The sequence below is a fragment of the Puma concolor genome, chromosome C2, assembly GCF_028749965.1.
Source record: "Puma concolor isolate L17-30 chromosome C2, mPumCon1.1.hap2, whole genome shotgun sequence".
Classification (NCBI taxonomy): domain Eukaryota; kingdom Metazoa; phylum Chordata; class Mammalia; order Carnivora; family Felidae; genus Puma; species Puma concolor.
The window spans coordinates 35,374,195-35,394,985 of NC_141675.1; the positions used below are offsets into that span (position 1 = coordinate 35,374,195).

Genomic DNA, 20,791 nt, shown 5'->3' on the forward strand with positions numbered 1-20,791 from the left:
ACAACAGAAAAAGAAAAATAAGGGGAGAGGGAAAAGGCACTGGCCCTTTAAATCCCCTGGAAATCCCTTCAACCAGAGGGGGAGAGGCTTGCAACAAATACTGGGAGTTGGGGGAGGTGCAAAAGGGGATCAGAACACAGATCCCTGATATCTGGGGGACAGTGTCCTTTTTGCCATCCTTGGCTATCACAGGCTGTGTGCAGGCTGCTCCAGGAACATGTATGCAGCTGCCTGCCACGTTGGGGCAACTGTTAGTGTGCTAAGCACTGAAACTGATTGAAGTTAGCTGCAATTTACCTGCCCCAGTCTTCCCCTAGAAGTTGCAAGCCTTCAACAGACTTGAGTTCCAAAATAGTTACATCAGACCGATTCTGCCAGTGCAACTGCTGTTTAGGTGCGGAGACAGATTGCTGGTGCTCCCTAGTCTGCCGTTTTCCCCAAATCCTCTAGAGGATGGTTTTTAAACCACACATGAAATTTCATTGATACAGAGCTATTCAGATTACCTATTCTTTAAAAAAAAAAAAAAATCTATTCTTGAATGAGCTTTGATAGTGTGTCTTTCAAGGAATTTGTCTATTCCAATTAAGTTGTCAAATTTATAGGCATAAAGTTTTTTATAATATTCCTTTATCTTTTTCATATCAGTAGAATCTGTAGTTATGTCAACTTATTCCTGATAATGGTAATTTGTGTCTTTCCTCTTTTTTCCCCCTTGATAGTCTATCTAGAGGTTTATCAATTTATTGATATTCTCAAAGAAACAGCTATTGGTTTATTAATTTCCTGTAATATGTTTCTGTTTTCTATTTTATTAATATCTGCTCTGATCTTGTTTATTTTCTTATGCTTGCTTTGTGTTTACTCCTGTACTCCTAATTTCTTAAAGTAGGAGACAAAATCATTGATTTGAGACCTTTCTTTTATTTTCCTAATATGGTGTTTAGCACTATAAAATTTCCCCCAAGCACTGCTTTAGTGACATCCCCCAATTTTTGATATATTGTTTTCATCTCTAGTTCAAAATATTTTCTAATTTCCATCTGGATTTCTTTTGTGACCACTGGGTTTTTAGAAGTGTGTTATTTCATTTTCATGTTTGGGGATATTCCAGAGATCTGTTAGTGATTTCTCAGTGACTTCTATTGTGGTTGGAGAATGAACTTTGTGTGATTTCAATCCTTTTACGTTTATTGAGACTTCTTTTATGGCCCCAAATATGTCTATCTTGGTAAATTTTCTCTGTGTCTTAGAAAGGAACATGTATTCTGCTGAGTGTTCTATAAATGTCAACTAGGTTGAATTCATTAATAATGTTCAAGTCTTCTATATCCTTATTTTTTGTGTACTTTATCAATTAATGAGAATAGAAATATCTGACTGTAATTGCAAATTTATCCATTTTTTCTTGCAGTTCTATGTTATTGAGTAAAAAAAAAAAAATTAGGATAATTATTTTCCCTTAAAGAACCGGTCTCTATAATTATGGGATCATTTTCTTTATGCCTGGTAATAGTCTTTCCTCTGAAATCTTTTTTCTCTGATATTACTATAGCCGTTTCGGCTTTCTTTTAATTAGTGTTAGCATGGAGTAGTTTTCCACTCTTTTACTTTGAACCTATCTGTGTCCTTATACATACTGTGTTTCACGTAGGCATGATATAACTGTAGTCGGGTGTTGCTTATTTTATTCAATCTGACAGCACCTGCTCTTTAGTAGGAGTTGTTAGACTACACTGGACCCTTAGGGGTGCCAGTTGAAAATCCACATATAACTTTTGACTCTCCCACACCCCAGACTTAACTACTAATAGCCTACTGTTGACCAGAAGCCTTACTGATAACAGAAACATGTATGTGTTGAATACCATATTTTTACAACAAAGTGAGCTAGAGGAAAGAAAATCTTAAAATCATAAGGAAGAGAAAATACATTTTCGGAACTGTAGTGTATTCATTGAAAAACATTTGCATATAAGTTGACCTGCATAATTCAAATCTGTGTTGTTCAAGGGTCAACTTATATTTTATGTGACTATTGGTACAGTTAGATTTAAGTCTGTCATTTTGTTATATGCTCTCTATTTCTCCCCTCTATTCTTTAGACCCTTTCCTCTTTATCTTTCTTCTTTTAAATTAACTGAGTATATTCTCATTCTGTTTTATCTCCTTTGTATGCTTATTAGCTAAACCTTTGCCTTTTTTAGTGCTTGTATTAGTGTTTATAATAACTACTAGCTATCTTTAACTTGTCATAATGTACTTTTAGGTGATATTATACCACTTCATGTACATGAACCTTACAATAGTCTTCTTCCATTTTTCCCCTCCCCCTCTTTATGATATTGTCATATATTTTATGTAATATATATTTGTCACATATTTTACTTCTATATATGTTATAAACCCCACAATATGTTCCTATTATTTTTGTTTAAACAGTAAGTTATCTTTTAAAGAAATTTAAATAATAAGAGAAAAACTTACATAATTGCCCATGTGGTTATCAGTGCCGTGTATTCCTTTGTGTAGACCCACATTTCAATTTGGCACCATTTTCCTTCTGCCTAAAAGATTTGAGCATTTCTTGTAGTGAAAGTTTGACTTTGTAGTGAAAGTTAGACTGAAATCTTTCAGCTTTTGTATATCTGAAAATGTCTTAATTTTGCCTTTGTTTCTGAAAGATATATTTTTGCTGGATATAGAATCCTGGGTTGACAGTTTTTTTCTTTCCGTACTTTAAAGATGTTATTCCACTAAATTCCCTTTTGCTGAATTCACTAATGGGAAATCTGCTGTCCTCTTTATTTTTGTTCTTCTGTGACTGCATGTAAGATTTTTTGTTTATTAATGGTTTTGAGAAATTTTACTATCATACACCTTGGTGTTGTTTTCTTCACGTTTCTTGGTTTGGAATTTGTTGAGCTACTTATAAAATCTGTTCTCATCAAATTTGGAAAATTTGCAGTTATTTATTCAAATAATCTTTCCTGTTCTTCCTCTTTTTTTCCTTCTGGGATTACAAGTATTTCAAAATTCCTTTAAGTTACCCCACATCTCATTTATATTCTTTTCTTTCTTTTTAGAATTCCTTTTTTCCCCCTCTGTGTTTCATTTTAGATCATTTCTACTGTTCTGTCATTAAGTTCACTAACATTTTCTTCTGCAATATCTAATCTATTCATCCTTTCCAGTGTATTTTTCACCTCACATACTGTTTTCATCTCTTAATGTTTGAGTTGAGCCCTTTTTATATTTTCCAGGTCTCTACTTCTGAACATATGGCACATAATTATAGTAACTGTTTTAATGTTATCTGCTAATTCTAACATCTGTGTGAATTCTGTTTCAGTTTCAATTGATTGATTTTTGTCCTCATCATGGGTATGAGTATAGACTTTAAATTTTTTTGTCACAGAACAGCAAATTGCCCTCCAGGAGTGTTTTATCATTAATCCTATCACTATCAATAGATGAGAGTGCCTGTTTCCCTTCCTGTCCCACCAGCACTGAATTCTGTAAGTCTTTAATCTTTGCCAATCTCACAGGCTAAAGCTATTTATTGAGCACCAACTCTAAGCCTAGTGATGGATGGAGGCAACTCTGTGGTGCTCAAGCAGCCACAGTAGCTGCCCTCATGGTGCTTATAACCCAGTGGTGTTTGTTTACCATGTTTTTCTTTGTATTTGCACTGATAATTAGCAACGTTGAGCATCTTTTCCTAAGTTTATGTCACTTACATTTCTTCTTTGGTATACTGCTAACATACACTGGATTGTTTGGATTTTTTTTTATTCCTTTGTAAGAGCTCTGATATTTACTAAGGGTAGATACCCACTTTCAGCTTCTGAATTAAAAATATTTGTTTTATAAACAAAGACATTTCCTTTAAAACAAGTGAACAGTACAGAACTTCTTTGAAGAAATTATTTGCATGTTACTCAAATACTTTTTCTTCTACATTAAAAATAAGTAGGAATTGATTCTGGTTTAAAGACACTGCCCTTAAAGGAAAATAGTTTTGAACAAAAAAATATAAAATACATATATGGATATATAAAGTATACATAAATGTATAAATGCTTTCATATACATCTGACATCAACATATAAATGACTTACATTCTTTAGAAATAATTATGCAGATTCTGAATGCCATTTTACTCTCTTAATAATGGAATGGAAAGTCAAAGAGATGAAACATTTCTAGATTAAATATTCCCAGCTGATTAAATATTTCTGGCAGAGCCTTGCCATCTATATTGGAAATGCCCTACATGCAAGACTGTTAATTTGTAATTGTCTAAGATCTATTCAAAGGAGAAAATGTCAAAATTCCCATTATAGTGTGTTTACTTACCCGCTCAAGAGTAGCAAAAGCTCTCATGCACAAGAGCAGCAAGGCACATGCTACCTGTTCATCTGGCTGTGCAGGTAAATGCTTCCTGGCACCGCCAGGGAGAATGCCTGGGACACAGTTTCTGTAAAGTGCCCAGTGTCTTCTTAGCCTTCATGGGCAACATGAGGTGGCAGGGGGTGGTGGGCCCTGAGAAGCGTTCAAGTTTATGGTCAGGGATATAATGGTACATGTGTCACAGGGCTGAGGGGTGTTAGCTGGCCGAATATGATGGAGGAAATGTATGCCACCAGTTATGCTGTGAATTCACAAATTGAGCAGTTTTACTAATGGTGATGATGACAACCACCAGCAAAGCCCCACGAGGCCCAATCCACCGGCTCTTCCATTGGCCCTGCCCCCTCCCCCCCCCCCCCCCCCCCCCGCCCCCGACTGACCTGTTTGGTGTAGGTGGTCTCTGGCCACCTCAAACAAGCGCAGGTGCATGTTGGTGATGGGATTGAAGGAGCCACAGGCCAGAAGCACCACTGGGATTCGACTCTTCATCTTGTCAGGCACCTCCACACCCACGGCAGTGGCCACCCTGCCTTCATGGGGACAATAACTCATGTTAGAGAGCTGGTACCAGACAGCTGTCTAGATCAGTGTCCCTAAAGTATACATAAGTCATTACATCTCATTTATAAAGGTGACTGGAGGGCAGTAATAACAATAACAACATTTATGGAGGATGTACTGTGGGCCGGGACCTGGGCTAAACACATGTCAAGGTATCTCCCTTGTCTCACCAAAGCCTTGAGTGAGTGGTCACCTCTCCAGCTCCGGGACCTTAGCAGCTGCAGGACTGGAACCCAGGCAGCCTGACTGCAGAGACCTTGTTCTTCCTGTAACCTCTATACCCTCCTGGGCTCTGATGAGTCACCTTGGAATCTACAGGAGGTATGTAAGACACTCATAATGTCATCTCTGGTAGTCCAAGTGAAACTTACGTCCCAGAGTAGACTGGTAGTTTAAAAAAAAAACTTTTTAAAAAATACTTTCAGATAATGCAAGCAGAATTGTAACACTTGAACAAGGACTTCCTGTATATCCTTTACCTAGTTTCCTTAAATGTTAATATCTTACCACATTTGCTTTATCACTCATTCTGTCTCTCTTTCTACACACACACACAAGTGTGTGCACGCACGTATACTTATATTTTTTTCTAGAATGTTTAGGGCTAAGTTGTAGACACAATACCTCTTTACCTCTAAATACTTCAGTATGTGTTTTCAAAGAACAAAGGCATTTTCTTATGTAATTGCAGAGTAATGATTAAAATCAGGAAATTAATATTGTTACAGGACTATTTAATCTGCAGATCTTTTCTGACTTTACCTCTTGTCCTTTATCTAGGGCCAAAGCAGTATGAGGGTCCTGCCCACCCTTGTCTTTACACTCTTGGGCTTTCAGGGCCAGGGTGAGGTTAAAGGAAAGCAGACAACAGAAGCCGAACTTCAGTGGCTTAAACAAACAGAGGTTATTTGTTTCTCACATGACAAGAAGTAAAAGAGGGCAGCTGCCATTAGGCCCCGGGCTCAACAATGGCCAGCAATTCTCTCAGATCTTCCCTCATGTTAGAAGACTGCTGCTGTAGCTACAGCCATCATGAATAGGATCAAGGCAAGAAGGAGCAAAGAGATACAGTAGCCTGAGTGTTCCTCTTAGTCAAAAACAAAAGAGCTTTCTCAGAACCACCCTGTAGATTTTTGCTTCTCATCGGCCAGAACTAAATCACATGGCCTTTCTAGCTACCAGAGAGGCTGGAAAAGTATTTAGCTTTACAGCCTCTCTAGTGGGAAGCAGAAAGGAAAAGGGAATTAGAAATGGGATTAGCTAGTTCACAGCACAGAGGGATACAACTGCCTTGGAGCTGACTGTGTAGAAGGCTGCCACGTTGGCTTTTCTGACAGCTACCTTGGGTCAGCTGATCCATGGCCTACCTTCAGTAGATCATATACCACATTCTATAGGGAAAACCTGCTCTTGTGTCTTTCCTCCCCGCCAGACAATAGGCCCATTTAAGAGGACAAGTGGTGTTTTCTTCATCTCTGGATCCCAGCCTTAAGCCCAGTGCCTGGCCCAGAGTAGGGCTCAGTGAAGATGGGAAACGGCTGGCTGCAGGGTGGTCCTGCGTCCTGGTGGGAGGAAGGCCTAATGCACTTCCTAATGCAGAGAAGTTGTTCTGGAAGTATTCTGAGTTATAGCAAGCAGATAAAACAAAAAACAAAAAAAACCCCAACCAACTCTCAACTTAGGCAGGCTATGGTTTCTTGAAGCTTCCTTTAAGGCAGCAGGAACACCCCCTACTGCGGGAGAAGAAAGCGGTCTGCAAGCTACTGCTGCTTGCTTCCTCCCAGGGAGGTTGGATGGTTTAATGAGATATTATTTGCAGAATGTGCCGAGCTATTCACAAGAGCGGCCCTGTGATGAGTGTATCTGGGGAGTCTGGCTGTTGTTCACAACTATTATGAAGCCTTTCAAAGTTCTATTTCATTTTGACAAAATCTAACTTTTTAGAGCTGTTAAAACATGTAACTGCAACATCTCAGGTAACCTGGGGTTTTGATCCATTTTTTCAAAAGTTCCTAGAAACGATAAATTAGATCATTTGTTTGAATGGTGGCATCAACAGCAATGAAGTGTGATGTTGGGGAAGAAGAATCAATGACATTTAATGTCTGTCTTTCTTTCCTTGCCAGCAGCCCACTGAGCCACACTACTCCAAAGCGACTTAGTGTATCCAAGCTGCCGCTGAGACGGGAGAGGCAGGGAGTGCACATTCCCAGGCTCAGGAGTGAGGTCAGTGCTCCTGCGTCACTTGTATACTCTAACTTGCCTCGACTACACACCCTGCCAAGCCCGAACCCAGAGAAATACAATGATAGCGTTGACATGGCCTCACTCCAGGGGCCACCAGGAGAATAAACCAGGCTCCAATTTGAGTGCAGGTCTCATCGGACGTGAGGCCAGATGCGTGCCATGAAAGTGACCCATCTGCCCTGTCATTTGGTAACATCTAGTGAGACAAAGCAAGTGTGGGAGACGTTTGCTATCCAGAAAGGCTTCTCATCAATAAGCATTTAATGGGGGGCCACAGAGTGAGCAGCAATTGCTGCGGCACGATTTAACAAGTTGAGAAGGAGGCATACACGGCCTTCTTGGAGTTTATCATTACATCGGAGAGACAAGGCAACCAGATTCCACCTCTGGCCCCCGTCCCCTCTCCAGATTACCATCTGGAGTCACCCAGATAGCATCTCACCCTGCTCTTCAAATGCAGCATGCTGCCTCCCTTCTCACTTCTGCAAATGCTGTTCCAACTACCTGAAACACCCCTGCCTTCAAGGTTTTCTCCTGGGAGTGTTTATCCAGTTGTCCCTCCCAGACCCCACACGGTGCTATATGTACCCCATTATACATTTTATCACTTTCTTCTTCCAGCCACCACAGAACTGCCATTGCTTCGTTTCCACGTTGCTCTCCCCCAAGCAGGTGAACTCCTACAGGGTGGTTTCTTACTCGTCTTGGTCCCCCCTCAACTCCTGCACTGTGCTTGGCGCAGAGGCGCTCAGAAAGTGTGTAGAATGAATGGGAGAATGAGTGTCTCCAACCAAGGGTCATCCTTTTCAGACAGCTACCTCATCTCTTTGGTTCTGTCCCAAGTGGTCAATGGGCTGGGGCTTTCACAGATAGAAACTGACTTTTCTGGCTTTCAAGAGGCACTTAAGACCCCTTGTCAAGGCCCCAGTCCACTTCAGCCCGAAATCAAACAAGACACACCTGCCTGCTGGACCGTGTTCAATGTCAGGATTCCATCAACAGGGGTACACCGACTTCCTGCACACTGACACCAAGGTCATCCCCCTGCTCTGGAGAAGCGGAGGTCACCAGCTGCTGCTTGGATAGGCAAAGGACTTTGCAGATGTGATTAAGTTAATGGTCATGAAATGGGGAAGGTAGCCTGGATTATCCAGGTGGGCGGGGGTCAGGTACACAAAGATGGAAGGGCCAAAGTGACAATCAGGAGGGAAGAGGCTATTCTGGTTTGAAAGAGGAAGGGGCCGGGAACCAAGCAGCGTAAGTGGCCTCTAGAAGCTGGAATTGGCAAGAAAACAGATTCTCCCCAAGAGCCTTCAGAAGGAATTCAGTCCTGCTGACACCATGCTTTCAGACTTCTGACTTCCAGAACCATAAGAAAATAACATGTGTCGCTTTAAACTAGTAATCCATGGCAATTTGTTACAGCAGCCATCGATATGAACAAACTCACCTATGCGGGGGCAGATTCTCTACAGTGACCTTCCAGCTGGGGCAAGAAAAGTAAAGGAATTGAGCCAGTGACAAGGATATTGAAGGGTGTGTTGGGCAGAGGGACCAGCATTACCAAGCCCCGAAATCACCATCTGGGGGGGTGGTGAACTGAAAGCACATCCATGCGGCTCTGTGTGGGTGACTCAAGATTGAGGCCACAGTTGGTGTAGGGATCCTGCAGGCCCCTAGGGGGTCTCAGAGACTTGATTTTATTCCATGGGCAATGAGGAGCCTCTGAAGGATTTTCAGCAGGGGTGCGACTTACTCGTACATTTCTAGTTCAGAGAGAGCCCAGGTGCTCCCAGGATAGTGTGACAGGAAGCCCCAGGGTGGCAACTTCCAGGCCCTCTCCACCTAGGGAAGGGCAGGCATTTCTCCAGCTTCCCCCAGGATGGCCTTTCCTGCTGCCCGCATTTCACTTCAATCACCCGGTAATGGGATGCTGGCCGATGCCCCGCATGCACCAAATTCTAAGTGTGTACCCTTCGGCCCATTTGTCACAGGCCGTCGCAGAGACACAGAAAGGAAAGGCGAGCCAGGAAGGTTAAGTGCCGTCACTGCAGATGTAATGTGCTAATGCTCATCGCTTGGGAGGCAGTCAATTTACCTTTCCCTGCGGTGAGCGCCTCTAACAGGACCTGGCCCAGGAAAGTGGCTGAAAACATCCCTGTTTATTATAGACATAAAGCAGATGGCTTCGGGCAGAATGGAAATGGATTCTACAAACATCTTTCATTACACAGACCTCTTGACCAGACTCCTCATCTTAAAGAAAACAAGAGACGCGGTTTGTATTTCTGGGGGTGACGAGCACATTTTTTTTAGGACCGAGGGAAATCATTTCCATCTGCACGAGGATGTCAACTTCTCCAGGGCAATCAACCTTCACGCGAACTCCGGGCACTTTTTCTTTTCAACTTTGTTGGATTCACCCGCTGTTGCTATGGGCACACGGTGCTGCTGGGAACAAAAGCAAAGCGAGCCTTCCTTGCCAGTGTGAGGATCCTCCAGTAGCCACCTCTTGGCGCAAACACACACGCCAATTAAGCACTTGTCCTAATTATGAGACTCCCAGGAAAGCAGGCAGCCTGGCTCTTAAGTTTGGAGAACTTTCAAAAGATGTGAAGGAGCATGAGGAATGGAACGAGGTCTCTTGCAACCCCACACTCAGGAGTTGGGAAGAATTTCGATTGCTGCAGGAAGGTGGCATGGAGTCACAGCTCCTGGGTTTCCTGAGTGAAAGCCTAGGCATTGTTCTAGAACCTTCCACACACCAGTGCTGATTCTTTCAGCATGCTTGGAAGGAGAGGGTTTGTGCTTGCATCCTGCTCGACTTCTCCAAGCCTCAGTGGGCCCCATGGCAGATGGAGATAAATCACATAACCCCTAGGGCCATCATGGGGGTTACCGGGTTAACTCACCTAACACAGGACCTGGCCCGCAGGGGGTTCTCCAGAAACATTAGTTCCTCTTTCCTTTCTTTACGTTCAGAGCAGAATGTACCACCCCCACATCCGCTTCAACCTGCTTGTTCACCATTTTTGCAGTCACCCGTGACCAAAACCTGGCGGTCCTTAGGACCACTTTAGCACCCGCCGCCCTGTTAGACATCTCTTGCAGACCACCCAGGCCTGGGAGATGTTCCCACAGAAGAGCGCTCCCAAGGAAGGCCGTCCCCACACACCACTGCCAGAATCTTCCACCTAGCTCCAACTGCAACAGCTCAGCTCTGAGCGTCACTTGTCCCTGGAGTTAAGACTTGCTAGTGAGAAACAGTTTAATGTCCTGCTGATGGAAAGAACATCTGGTGATGAAGAAAAAATGTGCCCCAGATCACAGCTGACTTGCCACCCTGGAACAGAGAAGCAGACAAGGGGGTAGAACGTGAGAAGTGCCTGGCGTCTCCCATGAGGAGTGCGAAGTAGCAGATCATGAAAATCACAACCGACCAGTGACCATGCTAGTGCCTTAGAGGTACAGGGATAAACAAAACCTGGCCCCTGTCCTCAAGGTTACAGTTTGGCAGGAAGAACAAACCACTAGGGCCCCAGGTAGGACAGAGTCTTCCGATAACCTCCCAATAACCATTTCTGCCTTCCTCTTTAGTAACAGAATCTCTAGTAACCTGCCAGCTAAATACACATTCCCCAGTCTCTGCAGCAGGGTACGGCCATGTGCCTAAGGTCTGGCCAAAGATGTATGAACAGAAGTGTTGCATGATATTTCTGGAACCCTCCTGAAATGGGGATAGCCTGCCCTTCTCCTCTTCTATACTCCTGCTGTCTAGAATTTGATGGCTAGAGTATGGTAACTACACTGGACCAACTCCCAGTTTGACGGAGAATAAGCCAAGAGAAAGCCAGGACCTTAATGACCCTGAAGCTGCCATACCAGCCCCAGGCTGCCTGCCTTCAGGTTTCTTTTACCAGGGGGAGAAATAATCTTCTGAGTCACCATTATTTTCTCTTTTTCTATTATACATAGTGAAACCTGTGTTCTATTTCTAACTGATATATTCTAATCAATTTGCAGATGCAAATTCTAATCAATTCTAACTGATATACTGATACCTAATGAATGTTTCATAAACTAGTATATAAAGAAATGAAAACTGTGTAAACTTTTAGAAGTTTCTATCAACCCAGTTAAGCCTATTTTACCTGCGGAAACTCAAACGGATATTGTTTGAAAGGGAAAATACACCTAAGGAAAAAAAATCTACCATAACTTAATTTTTTATATGAATTTTTCATAGGAGGAAAAATCCTTACTCAGGGCTCTAGAAGACTGAAATGTGCAGCAGTGAATCTGCTTTTCTGTAGATCACAAAAACCAGACTGTGTCCTATCTCCTTTCCCCCAAACCAGATTCATTATGGCGTGTTGTTACACTCTGCTTTGAGTGGGCATTTGCCATATGGCTTGGCAGTTTAATGGCTTTCTGATACTTGACAAAAATGAAGCACAATCATTTTGCAAGGAGCTTGCGTTCCTAGATGGGTCTTTTCCAAATAACAGCTGTGCCTCAAAATGGAGTTACTCAAATTGCAATTTGTGGACACAATACTCAAACATTTACAAGTGAGCAAAACCTCAAATCACTTGGGCTATTTCCAGGTTTCAGAGTTTATGAAGTTTTTAGCAATGTTATGAGAGTGCAGCTGTCAACAAACTCACGCCAAAGTCTCTGAACCAACGGAACCCGGCAGGCAGCAGAGATGTCCTACTTAGCAGCAGGACATGTGCAGCCGACCACAAACCCTCGCGAGAGAACAAATACGAGGGAAGTAGGCTTTACCCTAAAGCCCACAGACCAAATCTCTGTGCCTTTCTCTCTACTCCCTACCACACCGTACAGATGACACCAGATCTACAGCTCTAGCCCTGACCTTGCTGATGGGCCCCTACCGGTCCACGGATGTCCACCTGGCACTGGCTTATCAACAAGACAGACAAGCATGGATGCAAAGCTGACTAGCAAGCACTTCCTAAGCGACCTTGAGCGTATGAGTCAGGGGAGTCCAGATGAGGTATGTAAACAATTCCCAAATCTCAGGAGCTTAAACCAATAAAGGTCTGTTTCACGTTCCTATTAACATGTGCATTCTATGCTGGTTGGGCTCTGTTCTGGATCCTCTTTTCCTCTCAATCCAGGACTCAAGCCAATGGAGCAGTCAGACTGAATATGGTCAGTCTGTAGCAGAGGAAAATAAAGGACTCCAGAAGGTCCCTCACCAGCAATTGTATTGTATGCTTGGCCTCAAACTAGCAATATCCCTTCCAACAACCCCACCCAACTTCAGTGAGTTAGAAAATACAATCTGACTCTAGCTCTCCAACTTCAGGACACAGATATACTTGGTGAATAGCCTGGTGCCTTCTACAGTGAGTTAATCCACTGCACTTAGCCTCAGTGACCCATATGGAAAATGGAGATAATTACACACACCTCCACAGATTGTCATAAAGGTTAATCAGAGTTGACTCATGTAGAGCACTTAGAATAGTCCCTGGCCCATAGGAGGTTCTCCAGAAATACCAGCTCCTTTCTTTGCATTCGAAACAGAATTCTCAGTCTCCCACACCTGCTTCTGGCTGCCCACACCCCATGTATGAAAAAGATTCCACCGTTTTTCTAGTCACTTTCATTAAAAACCTGCCCGTTATCTATGATCTCTGTTCATCCTTCATCATGTTCCCCCAGTACAATGACCTCCAAGTTTGGCCAATATGCCCCATGTGAGGTCTTCACTTTCCATCACTACTGAGACCCATCCTACGATAGGATTTTATTATCTTCTTGTATCAGGATTTTAAAAAATTGCTAACAACAAAAACAAGCTCTGGTCATCCTAGTTCCCCTCTCCACAAAAGGCAAAGCAGTAAAGGAGCACGGGACTATCCGAAGGCCACCAGACGGTCACACAGAATAATGGAAGGGCTGAACATGAGGTCTCAGGATAGAGGAGGAACAGGGCAGTGCCATGGTCTCAATCTGGACTGAGCCCCATGGTATAGACAGGGTCAGTGAGGCTCACACCAGTGCACGCTGTTCTCAGAGGCCACTGACGCGGACCAGACAGACCCCACCCCCAGCAATAGCTTCCATACTTGGTGTCAGAAACTATGCAATCAGCTCCCCCCGCCCCAATGTGGCCCCAGTCCAATCTTTTCTCAATATGCCAACCAGATCAACTAGTCCTAAAGTTTGGGTTAAGTCACTTAAACTACTGTGACGAACAATCAGGTGTCTACCATGCACTAAACACTGTATAAAACCTGGACCTTTGTGCCAAGCTAGCGATAAAACCTTCAGAAATTTGTTCTCCGTTGGCATCTAGTTGTTCAGCCGTGTCCTTCAGCTGGCATTAGAACTTTGGGGATTTTAGCCCCACTCCACCTCTCCAGATGGTATCTTGACCACCCTCTCTATTCCCTACATGGGCTCCATGTCCTTCCCACGCTGAGACCAACTGCTGTTCTCTGATGTGTCTTCTGAGTGTTCCTGCTGCTTGGGCTTCTGTTGATGCCACTTTCTAGAGCTAGGTGGTCTCTTTCATGCCAGCTCTCCCACAGAGCTTCCCCTGAGAGCCCACCTAGAAGTCACTGTTCCATCCCCTGACCTCTTAAAGGTGACACTGTCTGTATTACTGAGTCCCACTCTCTAATTGCCAAAAGATTGTAAAACCCCGAGGGCAGGGATCCCACAGGGTCTAACATAGAGTGGAATGCAAATAAGGAATATTCACCTTACTCACTGGAGGACAAGGTAAAAGTGAAAAATAGATCAGAATGAGAGCCAGAGAGCCCCGGTCACCTCCTGGCATGACCTAGGCTGAAGTGCTTCCATTCTCGCTTCCAATACTCAGCATTTCCTGGCTTGCTTTACTCCATGGAACTTTCTGTCTCACTACCAGAGGCGTCACCTCCCTTGTGGACTTGAATTTTGGTCTTACCCCATAAATTGTGTCTGCCACCTTGGCTGGGCTCCATCCGGGTCCTGATTTGCACCTCAGAGGCACCATTTGACTCCTCTGTCCATTCCCTACCTCTGCCCCTGCCGAATGCTGGGTATATGTCCAGGGCTCTGCTCCATTCCAGCAGTGGGCAATGAGCCACAGTTAGTACTGAGAGAAGCAGTCTCACACCCTCTACAGCCCTGGGAGAGTCCCTGTTTGGCAGGAAATGCAGAGCTGTCCATAATGATGGCAGAAGATGGCACCACGGTCCTTCTCGTGCTCAAAGCACAAAATTGGCAGCCATCTGGCTCTTCTCTCTCCCTTGCTTTGACAGCCTGTCAGTTCCACCTTTGCAATATCTTTATTATCCATCAGTCTCTCAAACTCCACAGTTCTTTCCTTCGATTGGGGCTCATTATTTCTCACTTGAACCTGAGTGAACTCTTAACCTGTCCCAGTGTCCCCTCCTCTGCCCATCTCTGCTCAACTGCCCAAGGGATCTTTTAGAATGCTTCCCCTGCCACCCAATCGCATTGTAGATAATGTGATAAAACTCCTTAGCAGCCACCCATGGCCCTTTACAATCTGGTCATGACCTATTTCGTCAGCCTCATCACTTACCTTCCAACACCCTCCCCGTGTCTGCTCCATCTAACTGCTTTCCATTCCATCCTAAGTCCCCTTGGATGGAATTTTTGGACCAGCCCTAAAATCAAACCCAAAAATTCCAAAAATGAAGGCAACTCCATTTAGCTTGCTTGTTCGTTCACTAAAAATGAAAACAAGCTGCCACTGCCATCAAGTTCCTCAGGGCAACAGGAGGTGACAGGAAGATCCCAAAATGCCTGGAAAGGTGGAAAGCTGGCCAGCCTCTCCATGAGGGCAGAACAGACCAGCTGAGGCCTAGTGAGCCACAGCAGGGGAGATAACAGGCAAGAATCCTGCTGCTCAAGGACAGGCGTTCATTTGGGAATGGCCCTGGGCACAACACAACCTAGTCCACGGCAATCCTTTCCCGTTTCATGTAATAGAATTTCCTCCAAAAATTATAAGCCAAGAAGCTCATCTTTCCTTCTTTATTGAGCTATAAGCAGACTGCCATAGTCGTGAGCAGATAACTGCAAATCTGGGCAGTGATCTATGAAATCAGAACAGACCTGAGTTTGGAGATGTGATTAATTAAAATTTTTAACCAAGTTCATCCCACATATATTTAATGTTATGCATAAGTGCTTTTGTGCTGGCTGGAAATTAGCCCCAAAGAGTGGGCAGTTCACAGAAACGCTGCAGACCCTGTGATTCTTAAACAGACAAACCTGATTGTGTTTCTTCCCTCAGTTACTGGTTCAGAATCCACTAGGATGACTGGCAGATCATTCCCTGCTCATGTCTGCACCAAAGCTCATGCATTTCTTGTGCACACAGGATATGTGCACTCTAACAGTGAAGGGCATCAGGTGCTTCTTCTGGCCTTGAACTGAGGTTGCCTGTGCTTGTACTTGGGGGACCTCTGGAATGGAAAAGGCTTGGTTGGCATTTACAAGCACTGCAACCTTGAACAAGCCCTTCAGTCTTCTAAAAAATGAGGATAGCCCAAGCTCATCCATGGAGGCTGTGAAGATGAACTAAAGAGACACATTAGGACTATACCGCCTACACTGCTTTCAGAGGAGGAGGAAACTTTTCCATCACAGAGTTAGGGAACAGGATTCATATGTGCCAACCTTGTGTAAAGACACCACTGTCCCTGACAGATTCTACCTGTTCCTGCAAGAACAGTCCAAATGAAGCCACTATTGGTCTGTGTTCATCCACCCCTGTGTAGTACGGAATCAGGGATTTCTGGCCAACTCAGCCAGGGCTGGGGCAGTGGAAGAAGCCCACCAGGTCATATACAACACTCCAGCTGATCTGCACCAGGCTCCCATCCACAGAGTCAGGACTTGTTGATTTACTTTACTAAGTCTGAATTAAAACACCAACAAAGAGGTTAATTTGCTTTTATGACTTCTGAAAAAGTAATGTATTTGTCTGGTACACGCTTTGGCTCAGATCGCTTTCTATAGGCCCTTGTAATGCATGGTGATCCTTGAGTGTGCATGCCACAAGCATGGGGCTGGAGCACAGAAGCTGCCCAGAGGTTCAAACAAGGAGGGTCCCGGCCCCAGGGGCACAGGCAGATTCCTAGGGTCTCAAGGCCAATGGGCAGAGCTAGAATCCAGTCAGGGCAGAAGAAGTAAAGAGCACTTCATGCCCAGAAGTGGGGGGTAAAGCCAGATGCAGCCATCTGGAGGTATCCACTCTAAAATTGAGACAGCAAAGCTTCATCTCCCAGGCTTCTAGCTTATGTGAATTCTCTTACATGTGCTGGCCTCACTAAATCAATAAAATAATAATTTAAGTGTAAAATAAAGTATAGCCAAAGTGAAATGATTTAAGCTCACTGTCTTCTGGGAGCAGATGTTCCAGAGGGAGTGCGATGTGGCAGAGAATTTGCCGGTGCTTCCTGCAGCACAGCAACTCCCTTTTCTCCTTACCAAGAAACTTGATTTTGTTCACCTTCGGGGACAAGGGGCAGAGATCCAGGTAGGAACCGCAGCACCACACCCACCAAGGCAGGCCACTCCCTTTGCCCATGATTGGTCCAGTCACGAACATGTGACCCAGCCCTGGCCAACGAGATATAAAAGGAAGTGCCTGGAGGCCTATGGGAAAAATTTTCAAAGTCCAAATACAAGCAGGTCCTTTTTCCACCACTTCCTGCCCTGGATGCTGTGGTGTCGGGACATGACGCTTGGGGCTGCCACAGCCCTCCGATGACCATGAAGGCCTAGACAGCTGCAGAGGTGAAGGGCAACCCAGAGACTTGGTCTCATTAAGTTGCTGCAATAACCTAGTATAGCCTCTGTCTAGACTTTATTATGTGAGCTGCTAAAATATCTTTCCTGCCACAGCTACTGCTGGTCATGTATTCACTTGCTTGTGTCCTCAAGCATCCAAAGAGATCCATCTCAGGAGGCTTCAGTTCTTGCCTTCTCCTCACAGTGTGTGCACTTCCGTGGGCCAAGTGCGATTCCAGTGTGTAAAGACAGGTACTTGCTACATAACATGGTGTCTAAAGTCAAGGCAGCTGCTTCACCTGGGTTGCAGCTGGAGAGAGACTGAATCTGAGTTGGAAGACCTCCCACTCTGTGGGTCCTGGGAAGGATGGTATGTTGAACTCCAATGTGGGGCTATCCTGGGAATCTTCCAGGAACTGTTCTGAACAAACATGATTTTTGGTTGACACTGTGACCTCAGAACCTAACCTCAGGGGCAGCTGCCTCCTGAGCCTCTTAACAGACCCCCCTCAGCTGCATTCGCTGTCCCCACAGGCACCGACTGCAGGGACCTTTGTGAGGGTAGCTTTGTATCTCAGGGGACTTTCACACCCTCAGTGGCTCCTTGCTCCTCTCCACAGATGGGGACCGCTGTGCCTTGCCTGCTTCAGTGCTGGCTGCTTGCCTACCTGTGCCTGTGGTCCAGCACAGCCTGGTGACGTGAAGAAGCCTGAACACACCCACGCTGCCATCTCTAAGTTTTGTTCCTGCTGGTCTCTACCTAGAGTGCCCCCTCTACCCATTCCTACCTATTAAACTTTGTTTCCCCAGCACTCAGCACACATTAGGCCAACCAAAGAAGGTCTCCTTAACTCAGTAATGACGAAAACAAGTAACTCCATTAAAAAACAGGCAAAGGACTTGAATAGACATTTGTCCAACGAAGATATACAAACGACCAATAAGCACATGAAAAGATGCTCAACATCACTAATCACTAGGGAAATGCAAATTAAAACTACCATGAGATACCACCTCACATACATTATGATGACCATTATCCAAAAAAAAAAAAAAAAAATGGTAAGTGTTGGCGAGGATGTGGAGAATTTGGAACCTTTGTGCACTCTTGGTGGGAATGTAAAATGGTAAAGCCACTGTGAAAAACAGTACGGAGGTTCCTCCAAAGATTAAAAATAGAACTACCATATGATCTAGCAATTCTACTTCTGAGTATATACCCAAAAGAACTGAAAGCCACAGGAACAGTTACTTGTACATCAATGATCATAGCAACATTTCTCACAGTAGCCAAAAGGTGTAAGCAACCCAAGTGTCCACAGATGACAGATGAATGGATAAACAAAATGGTTATATATGTGTGTGTGTGTGTATACATAATACGTGACATTTATTTTTTATGTATATATATATATATGCATGTAGATATATATGCAAATATATACAATACACATACAATGGGATATTATTCAGTCTTCAAAAAGAAAAAATCTGACATATGTTACAAGACGAGGATATTATGCTCAATGAAGTAAGTCAATCACAAAAAGACAACTACTGTATGAGTCCATATATATTTGACTACCACCTAGAGTAGTCAAATTCATAGAGACAGAAAGTATAATGGTGGTTTCCAGGGGCTGGAGGGAGGAGGGAATGAGGAGTTGTTGGTAGTGGGTATAGTTTCAGTTTTGCAACATGAAAGAGTTTTGGAGATGGTTGCATAAGGGTATGAATATACTTTACTGAACTATATACTTAAAAATTGTTTCGATGGTATATTTTATATGTAATTTACCACAATTACAATTTTAAAATAAAAGGTATTCTTTGCTAAGCCTTCTCCGATACCAGACTCTGATTGCGCCGCATTGCTCATCAATCTGCCTTGACTACTTGTTTTCTGTTCTTTCAGGATTGTTTTGAGACATACCCAGTTGCCTAGAGCAAAATAATTACAGAGAAATAGAGCCAGAGTCCTGACTGAAATGCTTCTAAAGTGTAAACTTTCTAGGGCATTTCAATTACATGAACCAGTAAATCTCCTTTTTAACATTAAGCTAGTTTGAGTTGGTGTCCTGTTACTTGCAACCAAACTCAACCTAATTGAGTCTACACTTGACTTGAAATATCAGAACACTAAGAAGAAAAGACACTAAAGATTTCTAGGGAACGAACAAAAGAAAGTTCATAGACAAAAGGCTGAAAATAATATGGCATCTAACCCCTCATTTGCAACATTAGATGCAAAAATGAGCAATGTGTGCATACTTCTGAGAAAAGAGGACTTTGAATCTGGAATTCTCTATCCGGCTAGATAATTAAGTATGGGAATAGAAGAAATACATTTTTATATATGAATGGAATTCATATATTAAAGTTTACCTCTTGGGTACTCTTTAAGTAGCTCTTTGGGGGAGTGTTCCAGCAAAACAATGAAGGAAAACCAATAAAAGTAGGAGACAAGGATCCCACCTAGGAGGATGGTTAAGCTAGGACAGATGAGAGTTGTACGGCTGGAGAGAACTGGACAGGAGAGAAAAGTGTGGGCCTTTTATGAAAAAAGAGAGGAGAGGCCAGAGACGCTGGGTCAAATGGGGTTATGGTGAGAGCATTTCTCTCTCAACTACGACCACCGGAGCTCCCCCCCTCAAGATCCAAAAACACAGAGCTATATGATGTGGTCCAAAAATCATGTAAATAAATGTGACACAATTTTAAGCTCTTTATGGAACATGAGAAAAGAAAATACATTTGACCCTGGTAGTAGGAATTTCCCTATGAGTGGTCCAGGGCTACTTGACCCTGGAGTGAATATTTATGTGGTCATAATGATTTCAGTCCTATTTAATGGTGTTCAGCTTTTAGAGTCAATCTAGTGAAAAGGCACAGAAAGCTTAACTGTGATTACAGAATAGAAAGGTAATGTTAACCTCTTGGCAATGTAAGAATACAGCTACCAAAGGGAAGTGGTTGAGGAAAGAATGATGAAAAGAAACGGGAGAAGCACCAGGGTTTTCCTCTTACCTTATGGAGAGTGTAGGCACTGATTAGTTTACCAAAAACAACAATAAAAAAACAGATTTGGTTGTATCAGATATGGGGAAAATGATACTTTAAACAAGCCAGGGCATAAACTTCTCTCCTATAAAATCTTGGGAAGGTAGGCAGGTCAGGGATAGTACAGTCGCTCTGATGTCATCAACATCCCAGAATCCTTTTAGATTTCTCTGTCATTCTTAGAACATGCCTTCCATCTACCCTCAAGATTGTCTCATGATCACATGATGGCTGCTGCAGCTCCAGTCATCATATCTGTTTTCCAAATAAGAAGAAAGAAGAAGAGAGAAGGGCAAAAGAGGCCTACCTGCTGAGTCAGCCCCCTTATAAAGAACTTTCCAGAAGCACGACCCAACAACTTCTGCTTATATCTTACTGTCCAGAACCCAGTGACATGGCCACTCCTATCCAAAGAATAAAACTGACTAAATTCCAAACTGAAAAGTATAGTTTTTTGGATGGCACATTGCTGCTCTCAACAAAACTGGGCTTGTTTGTAAAAAAGAAGGGAGGAATGGATATTAGGTAAGTAAGTCACCATCTGTGACTCAAGAAATATATTTTTTAAAGTAAAAAGGTAACCAGCAAAAGAATAAAAAAATAACAGAGCCATCAAAAATGAGAGGAAGGAGGAAGGGTGAAGAGTATACATGAGTTAAATCAATCTTTCATAATGGGACTCAATGGCTATCTTTTCTGGATACAATTTAGAGTTGTGCAT

The 20,791-nt window shown here is 43.4% G+C and overlaps 1 protein-coding gene, 2 long non-coding RNA genes and 1 pseudogene across 4 annotated transcripts in view; 2 read left to right on the forward strand and 2 right to left on the reverse strand.

Moving 5' to 3' along the window:
• The window catches only part of LOC147577187 (isopentenyl-diphosphate Delta-isomerase 1 pseudogene), a 30,433-nt pseudogene extending 28,113 nt beyond the window's left edge, over positions 1-2,320 (reverse strand).
• Positions 1-12,260, forward strand: part of LOC147577186 (uncharacterized) — a 92,089-nt gene extending 79,829 nt beyond the window's left edge. The window contains exons 3-5 of the long non-coding RNA XR_015240002.1: positions 5,150-5,295; positions 7,101-7,200; positions 12,070-12,260. This is a non-coding gene — a long non-coding RNA (uncharacterized LOC147577186). The remainder of the gene's footprint in view (positions 1-5,149; positions 5,296-7,100; positions 7,201-12,069) is intronic.
• Positions 1-20,791, reverse strand: part of NMNAT3 (nicotinamide nucleotide adenylyltransferase 3) — a 114,717-nt gene that overhangs the window by 59,413 nt on the left and 34,513 nt on the right. The window contains exon 1 of one of the 2 annotated variants that reach the window (XM_025914086.2): positions 4,794-4,965. In XM_025914086.2, coding sequence (XP_025769871.2) covers positions 4,794-4,965 — 172 coding nt within the window. Of the gene's footprint in view, positions 1-4,793; positions 4,966-20,791 lie in introns of those variants that run through there. The other variant, XM_086674402.1, reaches the window with a different exon arrangement.
• Positions 16,630-18,847, forward strand: LOC147577188 (uncharacterized). Its single transcript, XR_015240003.1, has 2 exons — positions 16,630-16,756; positions 17,631-18,847. It is a non-coding gene; the product is annotated as an uncharacterized LOC147577188 (long non-coding RNA).